The sequence below is a fragment of the Panicum virgatum genome, chromosome 2K, assembly GCF_016808335.1.
Source record: "Panicum virgatum strain AP13 chromosome 2K, P.virgatum_v5, whole genome shotgun sequence".
Taxonomy (NCBI): Eukaryota; Viridiplantae; Streptophyta; class Magnoliopsida; order Poales; family Poaceae; genus Panicum; species Panicum virgatum.
Genome location: NC_053137.1, coordinates 67786743 through 67806372, shown reverse-complemented (window position 1 = coordinate 67806372; position 19630 = coordinate 67786743). Strand labels below are relative to the sequence as shown.

The window sequence follows — 19630 nt, the reverse complement described above, 5'->3', positions numbered from 1 at the left end:
TATTAAATTGGCATTTGAACATTCGAATTGATATCCGAATATTCGATGCGGCAGCAACTTAAGTAAAAACCATACGAGGCTTTAGGCAAAATAGTAATCTCAAAGATAGGCCTGGCCTTCTACAAAAGTTCAAAGATGCCCTAGTTTTAGATGAGCAAATTAATTGGTGATCTTTGGATGCACCTCTAACCCTATTTATTTGTACTACTTTTCTGATGAAACAATACATATATTTAAACTAAAGAAAGTTGAAGGTGTGCCTAAGCAAACATGCTCTAGTGCCATCCCTAGCTTCTTGGCGCCACACACAGCTGATCTATACACACATTGATCAAGGCAGACACGTCTCTAGCTGCACTTCTCGGTGCCACACTCTGAGCACAATTTTGATGTTGCCCTTAAATATGGGGAACCACACTCATCGCTCAACTTCCCAGGGCTGGTTAGCTGAAATAAAAAAAAAACATCAAGGCAACGGATAAAATATTGTTGGGCTGGCCCAAACCTTGCTGTTGCCTGTTGCGCCCCCCCCCCCAAATACCCACCGACCGCAATAAGACATACACTCCATCTAGTGCTAGGAGACAGGAACGATCACGAGCAGCTCTGGTATAGACTGAACTGCTGGGTTGTGTACTGGCCCATTTAGTTCGCGATTTTTTTAGATTTTGGCACTGTAGCATTTTTGTTGTTATTTAGTAGTTAATGTTCAATTATAGACTAATTAGACTTAAAAGATTCATTTCATGCTAATCTGTTAGACTATGTAATTAGTTATTTTTTTCAATTACATTTAATATTCTATGCATGTGTACAAATATTCGATGTGACGGATACTGTAGAATTTTTTTAGAAACCACACATGCCGTACTGTTTGTCATACATTGGAATTCGCTACACAAACCTGCACAAGGCACAAGAATTCTCACTCAAGAAAAGGAATGAATGCTCCATACAAGTTGCTGGCAAGACACACAACACTCACTCCCTTTTGAAGTACATACACCACCAAGGAATCCAATGCAAATCGCGCAGAAGAAACTTCACCAGAATAAGAGTTCCCAATTCCAAAAGTTGATCGACAACAATTTGTAACATCCAATTATTCCTGGTAATCGTGTGATCCAACAACAATCCATTATTACAAGTTCAGACAGAACACCAACAGGCAACGACAGGAGCAGCCCTGCTTTCATGTGCCCAATTCTTATACACACGTACAAACAGGGAATGGGTCTACACAGTCAACTCCGTCCTCGAGACAAGAACGCCATCTGTATCGGCATAGAGCCATTCGCCATCGCAAATCCTAGTTCCTGCCATGGTCACAGGGACATGCTTCTCACCAATGCCCTTCTTGTTTGCCTTCATCGGGTGGGAGTTGAGAGCTCGAACACCAATGTCACAGCCGTTGATCTCATCAACATCCCTGATACACCCATTCACCACAATGCCAGCCCACCCATTGTTCTGTGCCTGCTGGACAGGGTTGCCACCCAGAATGGCACAGCGCATACTCCCACCACCATCAACCACAAGGACCCTGCCGTGGCCTTTCTCCTCAAGGAACTCACGGATCAGAACATTGTCCTCGTAGACCTTCAGGGTCACAATAGGACCAGCAAAAACTTGGCGCCTTCCGTAGATTTGGAAGATGGGATGGAGAGCACGAAGCTCGCCATTCATAATCAAATGAGGATTAGCATCACATACTTCAGCAGTGGCCAGTGGCAAGGCAGCCATATTAGCTTCGCTCCTGCTTGTCATCAGAAGAGAAGGAAATAAAACACTGACCCACATGAAATCAACAGAGCAAGCTATACTTTGCATAAGAATACCAACAAATTCTCCAAAGAAGAGCACCTTTTAAATCTTTAGAACTTCAAGACTGAAAGATGACATCCATAACTATTAACAGTAGTCATATATAGCTAACTAACAGAAGTTAATGTAAAGGTTCCACTTGTGAACATGAAGAAATTTTCCATGATTTAACTGCCAAACTGTTAACCAAATTTCTTTGAACATCATTTCAAAGAAACATAAGGTCCGGGCTTTGGTGAAAAACATAAACCACTATGTCTGTTTTACTGTTTATTTGACAGACAAAGAACATTATGTAGCACGGATACGGATACGTGTATCGGTATCGGAAGGATATGGATATGCGGATACGGCAATTTCCTAAAAAATCTGATACGCGGATACATTTCACTATTTTTTAAATAAATAAATAATGGCACATATTAAATTTGTGAAAGTAGTAAATTACCTTGCAATAGCAATTACCAGCAAAAACAAGTGCAGGACATCAAATTCGCAAATCCATAACATAGCAGCAGCCAGCAGGTCTCAAATTCTCAAAAATAAAAGTGCCAATACTTAACTACTTAAGTTCTATTACAGCATAGCAGCAGGCCTCAAATTTTCAAACACAACAGTCTCAAATTTAGGAAATTAATAAAAGCAAAAAGCAATAAGGCATTCAGGCTTGCAAGTTGCAATTCAGGATCGCATCAGGTTCCTATTCCTCATTTGTTTCATTGTCATCAACCTGCGAAGCATCAGCTTCCAAACCAAAAGTCACAGATTGCAATTCAGGTTCATCAAGGGACAGGTCAGCCACTTCAAGAACACCAATACCACCAAGTGAATGAAAAGAATCCCCTCCTACATCCCACATCCTTGTCTCTCCTGTCTTGTATGCATCAGTTCTTCTTGACAGATGCCTCAGATTTGAGCGCACAAAGTGGGGAGCAAAGGAATAGAATAGATCGAGAATGGGGGCAGGAATACGAAGTGGGGTGCAAAGAAATCAAGCAAGAAGCAGCCGCGAACTTAAGAACAAGAGGAGATCGAGAAGGGAGAAGGGGATTAACTCACGGGAGTTCGCCGCGTCGCAGGGGCTTGGATCCGCGTCGCAGGGGCTTGGATCCGCGTCGCACGGGCCTGGATCCGTCGTTGGCGGCCGGCGAGCAGGGACGGAGGCTCGTCGCCGGTGAGCAAAGGCGGAAGCTCGTCGCCGGCGGACGGCGAGCGGGATTGCGGCGCGCCGACGTCACCCGGCGGACCTGCGGCGCGAGGAAGTCTGGGCGTCGGGGCGTGTGCGGATCTACGGGAGGGAGGCTTAGGCGTCGGGGGCTTAACGTGTGTTATTGGGCTGTGTTAGTGGGCTGAGCCGTATCCATCGACTCGATACGTATCGGCCCACGTATCCAATATTCGCAAAAAAAAACAAAAAACCGGATACTCACAAGATACATATCTGTGGCGTATTCGATACGTATCCGTATCCGATACGTATCGGATATGCGATACGGCACCAAACTGACGTGTCCGTGTAACGTGTCTCAGCACAATGGCTCAAATATCTGAGATGGTTGGGCAAATCATATGTTACAGGTCGTTTTCTAAGAGGCCAAGGTCGCTAGATGTTTGGGTTATGACTTGTGAATCCGAAATTATCAAATTATCTACGAGAATATTAACATATTATATGATTGGAGCGAATTGGAAAAGGAATATAGCGGATTTGCATTGGTATAAACTCTTGCACCAGCATGAAACTAGCTGTTTTACTAAAAAATAACAATCCGTTTGTTTTGCACCCCAAGTACGAAAAGCGGCGCAAATCGACGCCGCTACAACCTTGGTCTCAGAGTGTATGACTGATGTGGCATACTCTTCCCAGCTGATGAAACACACGGAAGTGACACAGATCACACCTAGAAGTCAGGGGCGGACCAGTATACATAGGACTACACCCAATAATTTTTTGCAAAAAAAAAAGAAAAAACGAAGTTGTTCCGTAGAATACACGGTCAGATCCGGATGCAGATAGCATAAGGTTTGGGTGTTCGATTTCGTACGGCACAAAGGGAAGGGAAGGGAGGGGATGGGCATACACCTATCGGATGCTCGTCGCCGGAGAAACTAGCAAAGGGCGGCGCGGCGCCACTCGCCCTGTCGCCGCCGGGAGGAAAGGAGGCCGAGACGGAGATTGAGAGCCGGTGACGTGTGGGAGACGAGACAGAACAGGAAAAGGCGAGGGTGTGGGTGTGTTTCCACGTCGAACAGGCCCACGGACCACGGCCTGTTTACAGTCTGCCGGCGGCCCAGCGCCGGCCTTCCCACGTGGCAACTTGGTCACACATTTCCCCTGTACGTCACTGCCTTCTCCTCAACACGAGCGAGGTTTATAATATCGCCTGCCGGAGATAACAAACTCCAGCTCAGCTAGGTACTACTTTTTTTTTTCATTTCAAAAAAAAAAAGTACTATTTTTTTTATTTTGTGACTGTAGCTTCATTTATTACGTGAAAGCGACATCAGCTAATGTCCAGCGGAGAAAACAGCATTTGTGGATCCATACGCCGGGTGGATGCTGGCGTCTCGTCGCTCGCCCGCTACCTTCTCTCCTTCCTCCTGTCTTCCGCATATGCATCTCGCCGGCTCTGTGCCGATTGTAATACTTGCTCTAAAACCCCAGAGATGCCCGTGCAGCTCTAGCACACCCTTTGAAACTTCATTTTTTTTTCTTGACGACAACATCTTTGAATCTAAAACTCAACAAAGGAACGAACTATCCATCGAATCGAAGCCACTTCATGAGCAGATCTAGGATGCATTCACCTGGTACGGACGGACGCAGTGCCAGATCGCAGTGGTCGCCCAGCGTTCCGCCTCCCGCGCTCCGCAGCTCTTGCCTCCGTGCGGCCGTGCCAGACGCCGCCGGCCGCACCCGGTCCTCGGCGATGTGCGCGCTCGCCGGCCGCCGGCCGCCCGCCCCTAACCCTAGGCGAGTCGTGCGGTGGATTGGGCGCTGGCCGGACGGACAGTGGGTGAGTTTGCTGATGCTTTGGACCTGCCGGTGTCTGCGGGCTTCCGCTTTAGCCCAGCAGGCTTCGCAGGCTGATCCCACTTGAGCCCACCTCCAAAAAACGTTTTCGCAGGGCGGGCCTTGCGGGCTGGCAGGCCCACCTGCGCCTGCCTGCATCTTGAGCCACACCATCTCCATCTGTAGTTGACTGGTACGCAATAATGGCAGGCGTGGCGGTGGGCGGTGGCCCTCCGTCTCCTTCCCGGCGAGGCGGCGAGGGAGGCCTCCTCTCATTGCCGCGACGCCCGAATTGCCGTCCTGCGCACGTCGCCATCAACCCCGCCCCGAAGCGGCCAAGTTACAGGCCACCAGCCGCCGCCTCGCTTCTTCACGTTGGGATTTGGTTCCCCTACCTACTACATACAATGACCAAAGTAATGTTGATAATTTGGAGAGTTTGGGTCACTCGTATGAGATACAACCCTATACGCACATGCCTCAAGATCAACTTGAACCTTATAGGCCCTCGTGGTCTCTGAATCCGGGATACTATGATGCCTGCATGGAAGGGACTCCTCAATATGATAATGTAAGTTGGATAACATTATATGTTTTGCCTTCCTATGTATATTGTTCAAATTTCATGTCTAATTTCATTTCATGAAGTTTTTCAATACTTGGTGTGATTTATTTATGCTTTCTGTGTAAGCCATCCCATTATATTGAATCTGAAGATTATTTGCATCTTAGCTGCAGTATTATGGATACTTTCTGGAGAGCTCTCCTTTTATAGAGACTCACTGAAGATTTTGATTAGATGAAATCATACTGTTTGCATGCAGTGTGCCTGTGGAATCTAATTATTCTGTAACCACTTTTACTTGCAGCATACACTGTCATCTAGTGAATGCTGGGATATGTCAAGCTTATTTATGTCTCCATTCTATCCTCAAGAAATGCAAGTATATGAGCAGTCTTATGGTGACGAGAATGTCTAAATTGGCAGAGCAACTGGAACACTTTCTGAAGATGACCATCAGATAACTAAATCAGTATGTACAACTGTTTACATGTTTTCTATAGTTTGGTGCCACATAAATCTAGGCCTATACTACAATGCTCTTTGTGCAACTACCCTGTTGCTCCATGTTAAGGGTGGGAATGTGGAAATGGTTATCCGATTTTTTTGCATCCGTATCCGCACTTAATATGGATATCCGTATCCGTATTCGATTGTAATGTGGTACTAAAGTGGATATATCCGAATTCGTTTTTCCTCATTTTTCTCTATCCGATTCTACATCCGTATTCGACAATATCCGCAACATCCGTATTCGAATAAGAATGAGCACATAGGAAACTATTAAAAATTATATATATAACTAATGATTAGTGATATATTAGTTTTAGTATTAATAATAATGTATTTAGCGGAACTATTTAAGAGTGATCATGAATAAATGACATGTGCTACTAGGTTTAATATTACTAATGATATATAAAGATTAAGTTTAATTAATTTCAATTTAATTAACTATATTTTGATATGGATAATCATATTGATTTTAATTTACTTTGGTTTATACACTTATTGATAAAATTATAAATATACTTTATTCTATTTATTCTTTATAAATATCTATATTTCCATTAAAATATTTATTCATTTGCATTTTATATCTTTATATTATTAACTATTTAAATATTTATGGATAAATATGTTTTGATGAGATGTTTTTTTCTTACCTACAATGTTTACATACTTTAATCCTCATTGTATAATGACTTAGCAATACCTTCGAAATATGTTTATAATGAATAAAACAAACAATATAACTATGTTCCAAATCAAGTAAATATCCGAATCCGTATCCGAATTCGAGACATCCGTTTTGCATCGTATCCGACAACATCCGAATCCGTATCCGTATCCGAGTTAAAATGTGGTAAAAAATGCTATCCGGATCCGATTCCATGCGTATCCGATCCGATTCCATCCTTACTCCATGTGCCATAGTATCCTTTCCATTTCTCCTTGTGATTGATGGGTGGCCTTTTTGTGCAGTTGGCCGTTTTCTTTCTTGGATGGCTAAACAGAGCCCCCCCCAACACACACACACACAAAACCCAAACCCAAAAAAAAAGTTTTGAAATGCAGTAAATCAAAATATCATCATATACGTCATGAAAGCAATGTATGCATTCCTCACTTGCTGTGTCAAAAGCTAGGCAGAAACTTCGTCGTTTTCCCATCTAACCAGACATAACCAGAATACTACTGCATATATCTGATTTTGGATATAGCTGGCGCCTAGATATAACCATATTACTACTGCATATATCTGATTTTGGATATAGCTGGCACCTAGTTGTTCTGCTTAGATAATCTGTGCCCTGTCCTGGGTAGCTTGAGCATCATTGTTGGACCTGTACATAACATACAGAATCATTTTCAGCTCCTATTACTCCATTGAACCATTGTTTCTTTAGCTGTATTTTCTATCTGACAATGGCACTGAACCATTGTTTCTTTAGAATAGCTATATTTTCTGTCTGACAATGGCTCACATGAAATGTTAGTTTGGTTTAAACTGAAAATTTCAAGTGTTTTTTTTTCTCATGGAGCATGTCAGCATACAAAATCTTGTTGTTGTTTGACATTCTTCTACCTTTATTGTGCTGGAGAGTTGTTTGGCTTCATCTTTGGGTAACAAATTGATTCAATGTGTAACATGCAGGATGATGGAGCTAACCCTATTTAATCACTTCTGGCCCTTTGGAGAGTATTCAACCTATACTGTATACTCTATTTTAGTCATGTTGCTTCTGGTTCAGCTGTATAATTGTATCTGCATTTGTTTTAAATTTACTTGGTCAAGTGTAAATAAAGAATTTATTTGTAAGAGTTTATGTTCCAAATATATAAAAGATCAATTTCTGCAGTGCTGTCTTGAGATACATTTATCATTTTCTGATTAAGCTAACCTGTACTATGTTTTTCCTTACCAGTGCTTGTTTTGTACCAGAATATTATGAATTCATGATTGTGAATATCATCACATATTACGCTTGAGTTATTTTCTGCCAGTTTCATCCAGAAGTTACAAGATGGCTTAACTCGTACCTCAGTCTCAGTTTACAATTTTTCATCTTGTCCAACTAACCTAGCTGTTTTGCCATCCTCTGTCTATGTTTCTCACCATGTCCTGTCTCAAATTTATTAGGTGCTGGAAAACAAAACGATCATGTCAAGATCTTCGCGGTGTTCTGCTCGCTCTGTGACTCTCTGTGTCATTGGATACCAGAGGGCAGAGGCCATAATATAGCTTGTTCAGCTACTTGCTGTTGTATCCTTATCAATTTCTATGAAGATAATCATTTGCAACATGTTCTATAAAACATTTCTTCATGGTACATACTCCCTCTTCCATTCCAAATTATAGGTTGTTTGACTTTTTTAATCCCAAGTTTGATCACTCGTTTTATTCAAAAAGTTTATACAAACATAGTCAAATTTAAGTCATTATTGAAGAACTTGTATTGATAAAGCAAGCCACAACAAAAGAAGTGATATTTTGCACAAATTTTTGAATAAGCCGAGTGGTCAAACTTGAAGTCAAAAAAGTCAAACGACATATAATTTTGAATGGAGAAAGTACTACTTTCTCAGCAGAATTGTTTCGAAATTACCCCTTTTCAAGCTATTTATTTCAACACTAGGGAAATTTGTAGACAGCACATCAGTGTAATTCTGGTGGTGGACTGGTGGGTGGGGGTGGGGGCGATCACAATGTATCCAGGACATTAAAAAAAAGAAAAAAACAAAGACAGTGTTGTCTATCAAGAAACAAAGAAAAGCCCAGAGCTGCACTGTTTTCAGGACTTATAAATTGCCTGAAAACCTGAGTATCAAGCAACCAAAAGGGGACTTGATGGGCGATATGAAGCTGCTACGGCTCCATCCAGTTACAGAAAACAATTGAAGACATTGGACCCATCATTCCAAGCACGATCAGATTTTCAAAAAAAAAAAAAACTTCCAAGCTGTCACTTCTGCGTATCTCCTAGGCCCATAGTCTGCTGGTGCCCCCAACAGGAAATCCTTGGTTGGTTAGCTAGTGTTCGTTGCGCTAGCTTCGCTATTTTCATGTTAAATGTCCGCAACTATCCTGGGCCTGCTTGGCCTGGCCCAATTGTTCCTTCTATCGTCCTCGAAACTAGGTGGGGAGAGATGATCCAGGAGCGGAATATGAACTGCAGAGGTTCCAAAGGTGCGAATTAATACATTTCTGAACTCTATCATGAATCATGAACTAACTAAACAAGGTAAGAAATATGAGAACACCAATACACTGCTTGTTTCATGGTAGCACCACTAATGCACACTGATCCGCTTTTGTTGCATGTAGTATCTACTTTTTGCTTGCCCGGGGGATCGTGATCGAACAAACATGCCTTTCTGCCATGCGCAATTTTTTAGCTACAATACATGACTAGCTTTTACATATCTCCGCATTGTTTCGGTTAGTTCCCCGTACGTGTAAAGGGGTATCAAAAGAATCTTCTTGCTCCTGCAATACGGTTTGAGAAATGCCAGACCCACTCACTGAGCATAGATATATTTTGAATGGTTCTTTGTTTTCATGAATCATGGCCCTTTAAATAAGGTTACCTTACCCTGGGGAAGATAAAAAAAGCAAAGGCTGGCCAAAGGAAATAGAAAGATGCGATGCCCATTGATATCTAAGCTCATCGTACCCTACTCTTTAGTCTTTAATCTCTTGCTTGCTTAGTTGGGCTGCCGTGAAATCAAGATACAGTTGAAAAGTGAATAACTTTGGCATAACTTCCTTATTTGACCGAACCTTTTCACACAACTACATGTAAAAACACTGTCGAAACAAAAGCTGTGCAGAACACAAAGCAGCTGTTCTCATGATTCTTCAATCTCTTGACTTTTTGCACTGTTATCGAGAGAGCGTTAACCACTCACTTTGAGATAGTGACGCAGAAAAATGACTCTGGCATACCTGAAACCAGTTGAGATGGGTGACAGTGGGAAATGTTTTATGGAGTCAGCCATGACTGGTTATTGAAATTTACCGAGGTGACTTTCTCGGTGTGGTCAAGTTGCAGCATTCAAATCTCAATTCGCAGCAAGTTTTTCTGTTAAAGAACCTGATAAAACGTCTTATCAAAAGTTCAAAACCCAAAATGCTTGCCAGCTTGGAACTAAGGTATGACAAAAGCAAGTGCATTAACATATACTATAAGAGACCAGATTACCATTTGTTTTCAGTATGATTAGCAGCTTTTTAGTATTGCTAGTGGTGTGCACATGTCATCTAAGCTTGCATCCTTTCCCTGTTCGGAATGAATTTTTTAAAGCTGGTGCATGAAGACAAGGACAAGTGGCAACATTATTATTTGTGAACACATAGGCCCATATGATCTGATGATCCTGAGCAGATCCTACTATTTAATTTGTTTCTGTATTATTCAAAGAGGAAGGGCAGAGAGAGACAGACTATAATTTGTACAGGTCGACCAAAGTTGCCACTTGAGCATAGAGAAGGGCAAGCTGATTTATCACTACTTTAGTGATGAGCAGATGTAAGGAGGCACTGGCACCTCTACCTGAAAACCTACACAGACCACGGCTCTGGTGGCAACGACCTGTCTGCAACAGGTAAGCGTATTTGTAACCTCTCGTATCTAACAATGTTTACTGACAGTTTTCATGGCTTCCAAGTTAATCATCATCAGTTTTTCTTTTGCAAAAAAAAAGAAGAAGAAAGAAAGAAAGATAATAACCTTATGTAGGATAGGTGTTTCTCGTTTGCACTTTCTTCAGCTGACTAGTTGACCTTTTGTCTTTAGGAATTTGATCAGGAACATGTGAGCTGAGATGGATGCTGCTGGTTCCAAGTAGCTTTCTTGATATAGTGTGATCAGTGAAGACCCGTATGCAGTAGCACTAGCTTGTGTATGTACTCCAGCTGGGAGATATCAAGATCTCCGCACTCCACAGTCCACAGTGCAGAGGTGGTCTCGTCTCTCCCCGAAAATTTCGGCTGCAAGAGTCCAAGTGCCACCCACATGGGGGGGGGGGGGGGGGGGGGGCTACTATTCCCTCCATGTCCTGCTGCTGCGTGCTGCCCCCTGTGACCTGACCTCGAGTCCCTGACGGACCTACAGGCAACGCTATCGGCTATCGCTACGCAGGGAACAAAAAAGCTTGCTTGGAGCTACATGCCCCCTCTCCTCTGTGCGGCCCCGCACGTCGATCTGCTGATAGCTCTCATGCAGGGCAATGGCGATGGGTTGCAATGCCTGCCTTCTCGGCCGATACAGTAACAGTACGTACTGTCTTGAGTGCATCTTTTTTTATGAGTACAGTACGCACCAAAAAATCAAATACGGTGATTTTGGCAAGGGTATCGATAATGGATCAAACCCGTGCTATATGTATGTTGTGACCGAGTGCTATTGATTGTTTTTTTAAGTCCTATTTCCAACTCTGAACTTTCACGATCGTCCGATTTTTAACCCGAAACTTCTAAACTAGACAGCCTGCACCCTCGAACTAACAAAACCGTGCAAATTAACCCCCCCATAAACTGAATCCACCCAGATTTTCAGCCACGTCACCCGTCCACGTGGCGCCAGTGGCCACGTCAGCTATCCTCTCATCTCTATTTCTCTCACAGACAGGTAGGCCACCACCTCTCCACTCTTTTCTCACTGCTATCGCCTGCTCTGTCTTTCTCCTCCACCATCACCTGCCTCAGACGCGGATCAACAACCCGCGTCTCCACTAACTGTTTATGTTGGAGACGCGTGTCTGAACCCGTGTCTTCTATAAAAGTTTATGCAGGAGACGCGTGTCTGAATCCGCGTCTCCTAAGTGGGTGTTTATAGGAGACCCTGTTATATCGCATCTCCTAACTTTGTCATTCCCCGTCTTATGTTTTAGATATAGGAGACGCGGCTTGTATGCCAGTGTCTCCTTTATAGATCCTAATGACAGGCTCATTTTGTAAGCACGCGTCTCTTTTGTGAGTGATTACAGGAGACATTGATTTTGTCCACGCATCTCCTCTATGCCTGTTATAGGAGACGCAGTTTGTTTCCATTCCGCGTCTCCTATGGCCCATTGCGTCTGTCTCACAGATTTAGCACACACACATACAAATTCCCAGCTAATAAATATGCTCAAACATTACATGCAGAAGATTAAGCATTCAACATTCAGATATCACAAGTTTAAGATTCGACATTCAACAAGCAGTTACAAGATCAACATTCCACAAGATACAAGACCATCAACAGTTTCACAATAACTAATTTTGCAGTGTTGTCTGTTCATCTGAGACCATGAAAATAAGTTTGTCTAAGCATGATTAGGCGCTGGATTATTGCAGCAGAACTCTCCCTTCTTCGAGATCACCTGATCCATGATGAAGAAGGATAACTTTTCTTGAATGGGGTGCAAATCATCATCGCTGAGGGGGGCTGTCGGCACTTCGAACTCCTGCATTGGAAGAACAAAGTCAGCAAGGAATTAGCAACTTGCAGAGATAAAATAGCCATCATAGAGTATATTTGACTACCATTAAACCTCTCAAAGAAAAAAAAAGGAAAAGGTGCAATCCAAACTGATGCAACTCTCTAACTATTTGCTCAAAAAGTAGCAGAATTCAAAAAATCTAATCTCCAACAAGACAACATGCCAACATAATACAGCTATCATGTTAGTCATACCATTTTTAAGAATAACCATTTATATTTTAGTTGTAAATTATGGAAAAAAGGAGCCATCACTTGGGAGATATACCTCAGGTTCATTGGCCATACTTAATAATTCCATTGCTTTGACCATGTGGTGGACAACATAGAAGCCACATGCGTTGCCGGGAGGTTGCTGGTGGCACTGCAAAAAAGAAATAAATAGACCAAATAAAAATAGTGAGAAGAAAGAAACTACACAGCTTTATTACTAGCTTTCACAGCAATGTATACCATACCGAGAACGTTGTGACATGTTCCAAGCTCCGGGTGCAGTCCATCTTTTTCAGTGTGATGTATGAAAAAAAAGCCCTACAAAAACACAGTCACACAGCCATGGAATATTATTGTTAGGGTATAGAGATTATTTTGGGAATTAGTTGAAGGTTATGGAAGAACTCACTCATTAATGATCTCTTTAAGCACACTGTAATTATGCGCCTTGTACTTTTAAGAATCGAAGTACAAAGCCTTGTTCCACTTTGGAATGATAACCACTAGAATCCAGTGTCCACCTGTATTATGTGCAAACATTATAAGTTTTTTTCCTAGCAAATTTGTGCAAGGTCTTTTCTAAATACTCCACCACATAAGATCGATCTTGATCCATGGTACTCATGCTCATCAGCTCCGGATCGAGGAAGCCCACGGGCATGGACTTTTCCCTTTTCACGATCATGGATCTAGTTAAGAAAAAATTAGTGCCTAGACAACAAATGAACAAATGAACTAAAAATTTGTGAGAATCAGATTAGAGTAACTTACACCGTGAAGCAACGGAGTAAAGACACATCCAACCCATCGAGATTGAAGAGGTCATATAAGTCATTGAAACAAAGAAGAAAATACTCGTTGCTATCTGGTCGCTGAAAATAGTTACGCGTTACGCTTGTACTGGACCACATCTATCTGTTTTGCCACACAACCTTTCATGTAGTACTTATGGAATTCATTGGTTGCAGATCCGGCGCTCTTAAGTTGAGCAGCTGTCAACATTGGTTGTCTATATTTGTAATGTGGGTTGGTTTTAGTCCATGTCGGTGCTATACCTTTCTGCTTATGCAGCTTCTTATTCTCAGTCATTTTCTTTTTCTCTGCCCAACTGTTGGCAGCAACCTTCTTTTCTCCACTAGCTGCATTTTCTGCTGCACTCTTGGATGCAGCTAGGGCTGGAAACGAGCCGAGCCGAGCTGAGCTCGGCTCGGCTCGGTTCGGCTCGGCAAGTGAACGAGCCGAGCTCGGCTCGGCTCGCTATTTTTGCGAGCCAGAAAATCAGGCTCGGCTCGGCTCGGTGGAGGCTCGCTATTCAATAGTTACATGAGTTCCCGTACTCTAAATCTCGAAGAGGACCTCAAAATACAAGAAGTAATGCTCTAAAACAAAGAAAGAAAACTAAAAGACTAAGCTTCAGTTTTCTTTTTCGCTTTCATTTCATCCTTGCAAAGTCTTTACGCAGCACCAAACCAGCACATCTCTCGACTTCTAAACTTGATATCCTAAAGCCGCTAAATAACAACGTAAGACCAAAGGATCTATAAGCAATGCTTCAAGAAAAAAAAACGACATCGAAGGTGCTATGGCTGCCTAATCCGGCAAGCCAGAGAAAGGTTTTGGGTTTTTTGGATTCCTGCCATTACAATTCTCCGACTTTGGAAGAATGCCACTACTTTTCACGTTATTTGAAACTTGCCATTAAAATTTTGCAAACCTCACAGAACTGCCCTGATCTACGCTTGCTACGTCTCTGGGCCCACTGTCAGGGCGCGTTTTTGCGTATGCGGACCGTATTGCCCCTCCTCTTCTTCTTTAAACCGTCCGGTCGGCTCGAGCCGACCCCACTCGCCTCGTCTCGCCTCCTCCTCCCCAGACTCGTCTTCTCCCGTTCCCCATCCCCGAGCAAACCACCGAAACCCTAACCCTAGAGATTGACGGCGGCGGCGTGATTCGCGGCGGCGATTGAAGGTTTCCTCGACAAGGACTGGCAGCAACTGAGAGGAACCCTAACCTCGCATCAATCGGCGGGGATGGAGGCACCCTGATGGTGGGAAGCGCCGGCTTGGCGCCGCCATGCGCCTCCACTGGTGCTGCGGCGATGGGGGACAGCGGTAGCAGGTACCCAATCTGCATTCTTCTATAGTCTAGTTGGCGATTTAGGCGTCTGATTTGCTTTGTGCACGTTGTGTTGATTTGGGGATGAATTTGACTTTACTTCTGCCTAGGGATGGGATGTTTGCGGTAGAGGTAAAAGTCGAAGGGTTCATGCTTAAAGACGCTAGTGGTAGAAAATCATACACAAAAGGGCGAGTTTTCAAGTGGGATGTTGAGTATGGGTCACTGACGTTAGACTTGCTGTTGAAACATCTGGCAACCGAGTTGAATCTATGCACTGACCAGTTACCCACTGTTTGGTTTTATGACAAAAGATTGAATGAGGACACCAGACTAGCTGATGAGATACAAATGATTGATTTGTTTGAAATGTATAAGGAAGAGATGACATGCCAGGTTGTAATAGGTGTATTTGATAGATCTACTTGTCAGGATCATGAGTTTGATGAACTGGAGCCTCTGTGTGTGATTCCTCCTGCTGATGCACCTGCTGATGCACCTGATGATGCACCTGTTGATGCAGCTGATGATGCACCTGATGATGCAGCAGTTTTAGGCACTCATGGCAATCGTAAAGCACCCACTAGATGTCCCACTCAGCCTATAGTCAGGCCAGCTGCTGCTCATGAAAATTCAGAGGCAGCGGATGAGGTAGAGTGTGATAGAGAACCAGATATTTTTGACAACGAAGAAGAATATGTGGGACTTGATGATGAGGCCACATATGCTGAAAATCCACAGCCACCAGAGTTTGCACATCCACAGCCATCTGACAATGCTAACTCTAATGCCACCGATGATCCTGATGTTGATTTTGTCCATGTCGAGGCAGAGGTGGATGATGCTGATCCTGACGAGGTCACTGTATTGCATGATCCTGAGAATCCCAAAATTGTGAAAGGGGAGCTGTTTCCTGATATCATTGCATTTAGGAAAGCCATAAGACATTATGCTGTGAAGACTGGATTTGAGTTTGCTACTGCTGGTTACAAAAGTGACAAGTCAAGGTTCATAGCAAAGTGTGCAGCAGAGGGATGCCCTTGGCGCATACATGCTTCCACCATTTTTGATAAGAAAACTGTACAGGTACATATCATTCTGTCCTGTCCTTTGGTACCCATTTGTTTATCCTTTCTTAACATCTAACATTTTTGTCTTGCTTTGAACTGTGTTGTAGATCAAAGTGCTGCCTGCTCCCCACAATTGTCCTACCACCAAGCTAAGAGAAGGGAAAATGGCCAGTCAAGGCTGGTGTGCAGACAGGCTTGGAGAGTGGGTTAAGAACAACCCAATAAAGGGAGCAAAGGATGCAAAGGACAAGTTGGAGGGTGACTTTGGAATTAAGCTGAAGTACTCTAAAGCTTGGTCTGGTTTGAAGGTAGCCTTGGAGCAAATTCATGGTAAGTACGAAGAAAGCTTTCAACTTCTGTACAATTGGGCAGCACAACTGGAAATAAGTTCACCTGGAAGTAGAGTACAGATAGAGGTACAGAAGGTTGGTAAGAGAAATAGGTTCAAGAGGATATTTGTTGCTTTGAAGCCATGCATTGATGGATTCTTAACTGGTTGTAGACCTTTTGTAGGAGTAGATGCATCTTTTCTTAATGGAAAGTATACTGGGCAATTGGCTTCAGCAACAGGTGTTGATGGGCACAACTGGTTGTATCATATTGCTTTTGGGGTGTTTGACGTGGAGAATGAGGACAATTGGACGTGGTTCCTAGACAATTTGCACAGTGTCATAGGAGACCCTCCAGGTCTAGTGATATGTTCTGATGCTTGTAAAGGGTTAGAGAATGCTGTTGGGGCTGTTTTCCCCAATGCTGAAAACAGGGAGTGTGCAAGGCACATGTACAAAAACTTCATGAAGTACTACACGGGAGACGTTTTCACTGATCACTTGTATCCTGCTGCAAGGAACTACACAGAGGGCATGTTCAAGTGGCATATGAAGAAAATCTATGAGTTTGCTCCTGATGCAATAGACTACCTGCAGCAAAATCATCCTAGGATATGGTACAGATGTGGCTTCTATGAGCATAGCAAATGTGATTACTTAACTAATAATGTATCTGAGAGCTTTAATGCTCAGATCAAGGAATTCAAAGGACTTCATCTCCATGAGCTAGTTGACAGGATTAGAGAGCTCATAATGGAGAAAAGGTACCTAAGAAAGAAGCTGGCACAGAATTGGGGAGATGGAATCCTACCTGGTGTAATGAAGGACTTGAACCTCAAAAGCAATAACCTCAAAGTTGTTAAGGTTAAAGTCAGTGATGATGACTTCGCAGAGGTGACACTGCTGGATGATTGGAATAACCAGAAAAGACACATAGTTGATCTGAAAAACAAGAATTGTGGATGCAGGGAATGGCAGGTAACTGGCAAGCCATGCAAGCATGCCTTGGCGTGGATACTGTCCAACAGAGGTCTGCAAATTGCTGATTTTGTGCATGAATATTACTCAGTTGCAAAGTTCAGAGCAGCTTATGAAGGTAGAGTTGAGGCAATGCCAGACAGATCACAATGGCCAGAAGTTGATCTTGGATTTAAGGTTTACCCACCTTTGCTTGGAAGAGCACCAGGAAGGCCGAAGGTTCAAAGGCAAAGGGGATGCCTAGAGAAAAGGGCCGCCAAAAAGAGAGTCAAATGTTCAAGGTGTCGAGGTTTTGGTCACTTTGCCAAGACATGCAAACTTGAGATGGTTGGAGAGGATGGAGAAACAGCACCAACAAAAAATAAAAGGTAATCCTTGCTCTAAATTATTTAGGATGCATTTTTTGCTATAAATCATGGGTTAAGTCATTGCTGTAAATCCTGTACAGGAAGAGGACTGAAGACACAGCTGGACCATCATTTGTCAAAAAGAAGAAGCCATCAAAGAGGAAGAAGACCCCTAAGAAGAAGAAAACACCTGCCAAGAAGAGACAGCAAAGGGATGCTGCTGCTCCTCCAGCCAAGGTAGTCAGAAGCTTGATGGACCTAATTTCTGGTGATGGACACTGAAGTTCATGCTGATGGACCTATTTGATTTTGGAACTGTGAATTGGAGCTTTGTGTGCCTATCATGGCCTGTAATGCTTGAAACCTAGAACAAGCTTGTAAAGCTCCTAATGCTTTTGTGTGTGCCTGTCATGGCATGTGTTGCTTGTGAACTTGAACAAGCTATTTCCCTGAATTTCTATATGCTATTTCGCTGTCAGTTTCAATTCGCGGTCAGGTTGAACTTGAAATTCTGTGTTGCTTGTTAACTTGAAATTGTCATACCCATGCATACAATAGCATTCATTCAAGGGTTACCCTTCATTCAATATCTCTGTTCAAATTTTCATACAACTGCAAAGATAGAGGGCTACCTAATTGACTAGTTCCAGACTACCACAGTTTGCTAACAATACAACCCAAAGCTACACCTAGACAAACTGCTGCTATCACAACAGATTCCGATTTCAACCTCTGCATTTGCACCTTCAGATCCCACAACCCGTCCACGGCACTGTCAACTTTCAGCTTCAGTGCATCTAGCTCTTGCTTCATCTCCAAAATGCGGTCATCACAACAACCACCAAGGTCTCCGAAGCTGGGAGGGATCGACTTCTTCCAATGAGGTGGAAGTTCCCCTGGGTTGCGCAAGTAAGCAGCATATTGTGCCTCGGACATGATGACGCCACAGGTTGTTGGGTCATCCTGCATCACATTCAACCCTAGCGGCATGAACACCAAACAAGAGACCCGAAATTGCACACAAATTTAACACAAAACGACTTACTTTGATGTTGTTAGGGCACTTCACGAAGCTTTGCCCATAAGTTTTCGGCTGCTTGCTGACGATCCGAACCAGCTCGATGCGGCAACCAGGGCAATCCACAAGTGCGGGCAGCGGCGGGCTTTGACCCGGCCTCTGCGTCGAGCTGGAGCCGGTGGATGGCGGCCGCCAAATCTGCTTCAAACTCATCCTCGACTAAGCAGCCGCCAAATCTTGGAGGCCGTCGGCGGCGAACCCGGCGAGGGGAAGCAGGCCTCGACGGCAATGGCGTGCGGGAGAAGAAGGGAGAACGGGAGAAGACGAGTCTGGGGAGGAGGAGGCGAGACGAGGCGAGTGGGGTCGGCTCGAGCCGACCGGACGGTTTAAAGAAGAAGAGGAGGGGCAATACGGTCCGCATACGCAAAAACGCGCCCTGACAGTGGGCCCAGAGACGTAGCAAGCGTAGATCAGGGCAGTTCTGTGAGGTTTGCAAAATTTTAATGGCAAGTTTCAAATAACATGAAAAGTAGTGGCATTCTTCCAAAGTCGGAGAATTGTAATGGCAGGAATCCAAAAAACCCAAAGGTTTTCACCCACAGCTGCAAGTAACACCTCACACCACCTCAAAGTATAACAACACTGAAAAGCGCCACCGTTGTCAACCGGCATCATGCCAAAAAAAAAAAGGCTTTCGCCTGAAATACCTGCCTGGCAGCACCACCGTCCTCACAGGAAGCAATGGTGATGCCTCTCTCGGAGTTGATGAAGAAAAGTCCTGTTGCCGCGCCGCCTATGGACCCGGCAGCCGGCTGCATCACTGCGAGCCACCGAGCACCCCTGCAGCTCCAAGTCGGCCTCCTAGGGGGACTGCAAGGCAGGCAGCCACGGAGGGCCGCTGTAGTAGCTTTGGGGTAGCAGCCGCCGGTTGCGCGCGAGGGCCCGGGCTCCGCCCTGGAGGCGCAGTGCCATCCATCCACGACGGATCTGGAAGGGACAAGGCCGCCCAACGGATCGGTAGGTGCTAGATCAACGACTACTGGCGTCGGATCTTCAATGGGAAGGGGCCACCGCCCTCTTGGGGACTAAGTGAGTTTCCACCGACGAGCTCCGGCAGCAGCGAGGGGGAGGGGAGAAAGGAGCCGAAGCTTTAGGAGAGAAGGCGACGGCGC

At 44.0% G+C, this 19630-nt stretch overlaps 2 protein-coding genes and 1 long non-coding RNA gene across 6 annotated transcripts; 2 read left to right on the top strand and 1 right to left on the bottom strand.

Annotated features, from left to right (window-relative positions):
- Window positions 1-1042: 1042 nt before the first annotated feature.
- Window positions 1043-4823, bottom strand: LOC120694880 (putative 4-hydroxy-4-methyl-2-oxoglutarate aldolase 2). Of its 3 annotated transcripts, none has more exons than XM_039978195.1 (2): window positions 4633-4823; window positions 1043-1756 (listed from the first exon to the last, which is right to left on the bottom strand). In XM_039978195.1, exon 2 carries the CDS (start codon window positions 1741-1743, stop codon window positions 1237-1239), a length of 507 nt encoding a protein of 168 aa, XP_039834129.1. In that variant the 5' UTR covers window positions 1744-1756; window positions 4633-4823; the 3' UTR covers window positions 1043-1236. The 3 variants fall into 3 exon arrangements, with proteins under 3 accessions (XP_039834129.1, XP_039834127.1, XP_039834128.1); XM_039978193.1 differs by lacking the exon at window positions 4633-4823 and adding an exon at window positions 3908-4076; XM_039978194.1 differs by lacking the exon at window positions 4633-4823 and adding an exon at window positions 2884-3873.
- Window positions 4824-5041: 218 nt separating this feature from the next.
- Window positions 5042-10930, top strand: LOC120694877. 2 transcript variants are annotated; one of them, XR_005683688.1, is made up of 4 exons: window positions 5042-5408; window positions 5707-5871; window positions 7558-10508; window positions 10700-10930. It is a non-coding gene; the product is annotated as an uncharacterized LOC120694877 (long non-coding RNA). The 2 variants fall into 2 exon arrangements; XR_005683689.1 differs by lacking the exon at window positions 10700-10930 and having other exon boundaries at window positions 7558-10056; window positions 10208-10508.
- A 3297-nt stretch (window positions 10931-14227) lies between these two features.
- LOC120694875 lies at window positions 14228-19045 on the top strand. The gene is made up of 3 exons (XM_039978189.1): window positions 14228-15802; window positions 15894-17461; window positions 17542-19045. The coding sequence occupies exons 1-3, from the start codon at window positions 14801-14803 to the stop codon at window positions 17720-17722; spliced, it is 2751 nt and encodes a 916-aa protein (XP_039834123.1). The 5' UTR covers window positions 14228-14800; the 3' UTR covers window positions 17723-19045.
- The last annotated feature ends 585 nt before the right edge of the window (window positions 19046-19630 follow it).

Coding starts and splice junctions, on each gene's coding strand:
- LOC120694875 (XM_039978189.1), top strand. CDS start 14,801: ATGAATTTGACTTTACTTCTGCCTAGGGATGGGATGTTTGCGGTAGAG. Junction 15,803..15,893: donor TTGATAAGAAAACTGTACAG/GTACATATCATT, acceptor ACTGTGTTGTAG/ATCAAAGTGCTGCCTGCTCC. Junction 17,462..17,541: donor GCACCAACAAAAAATAAAAG/GTAATCCTTGCT, acceptor AATCCTGTACAG/GAAGAGGACTGAAGACACAG.
- LOC120694880 (XM_039978195.1), bottom strand. CDS start 1,743: ATGGCTGCCTTGCCACTGGCCACTGCTGAAGTATGTGATGCTAATCCT.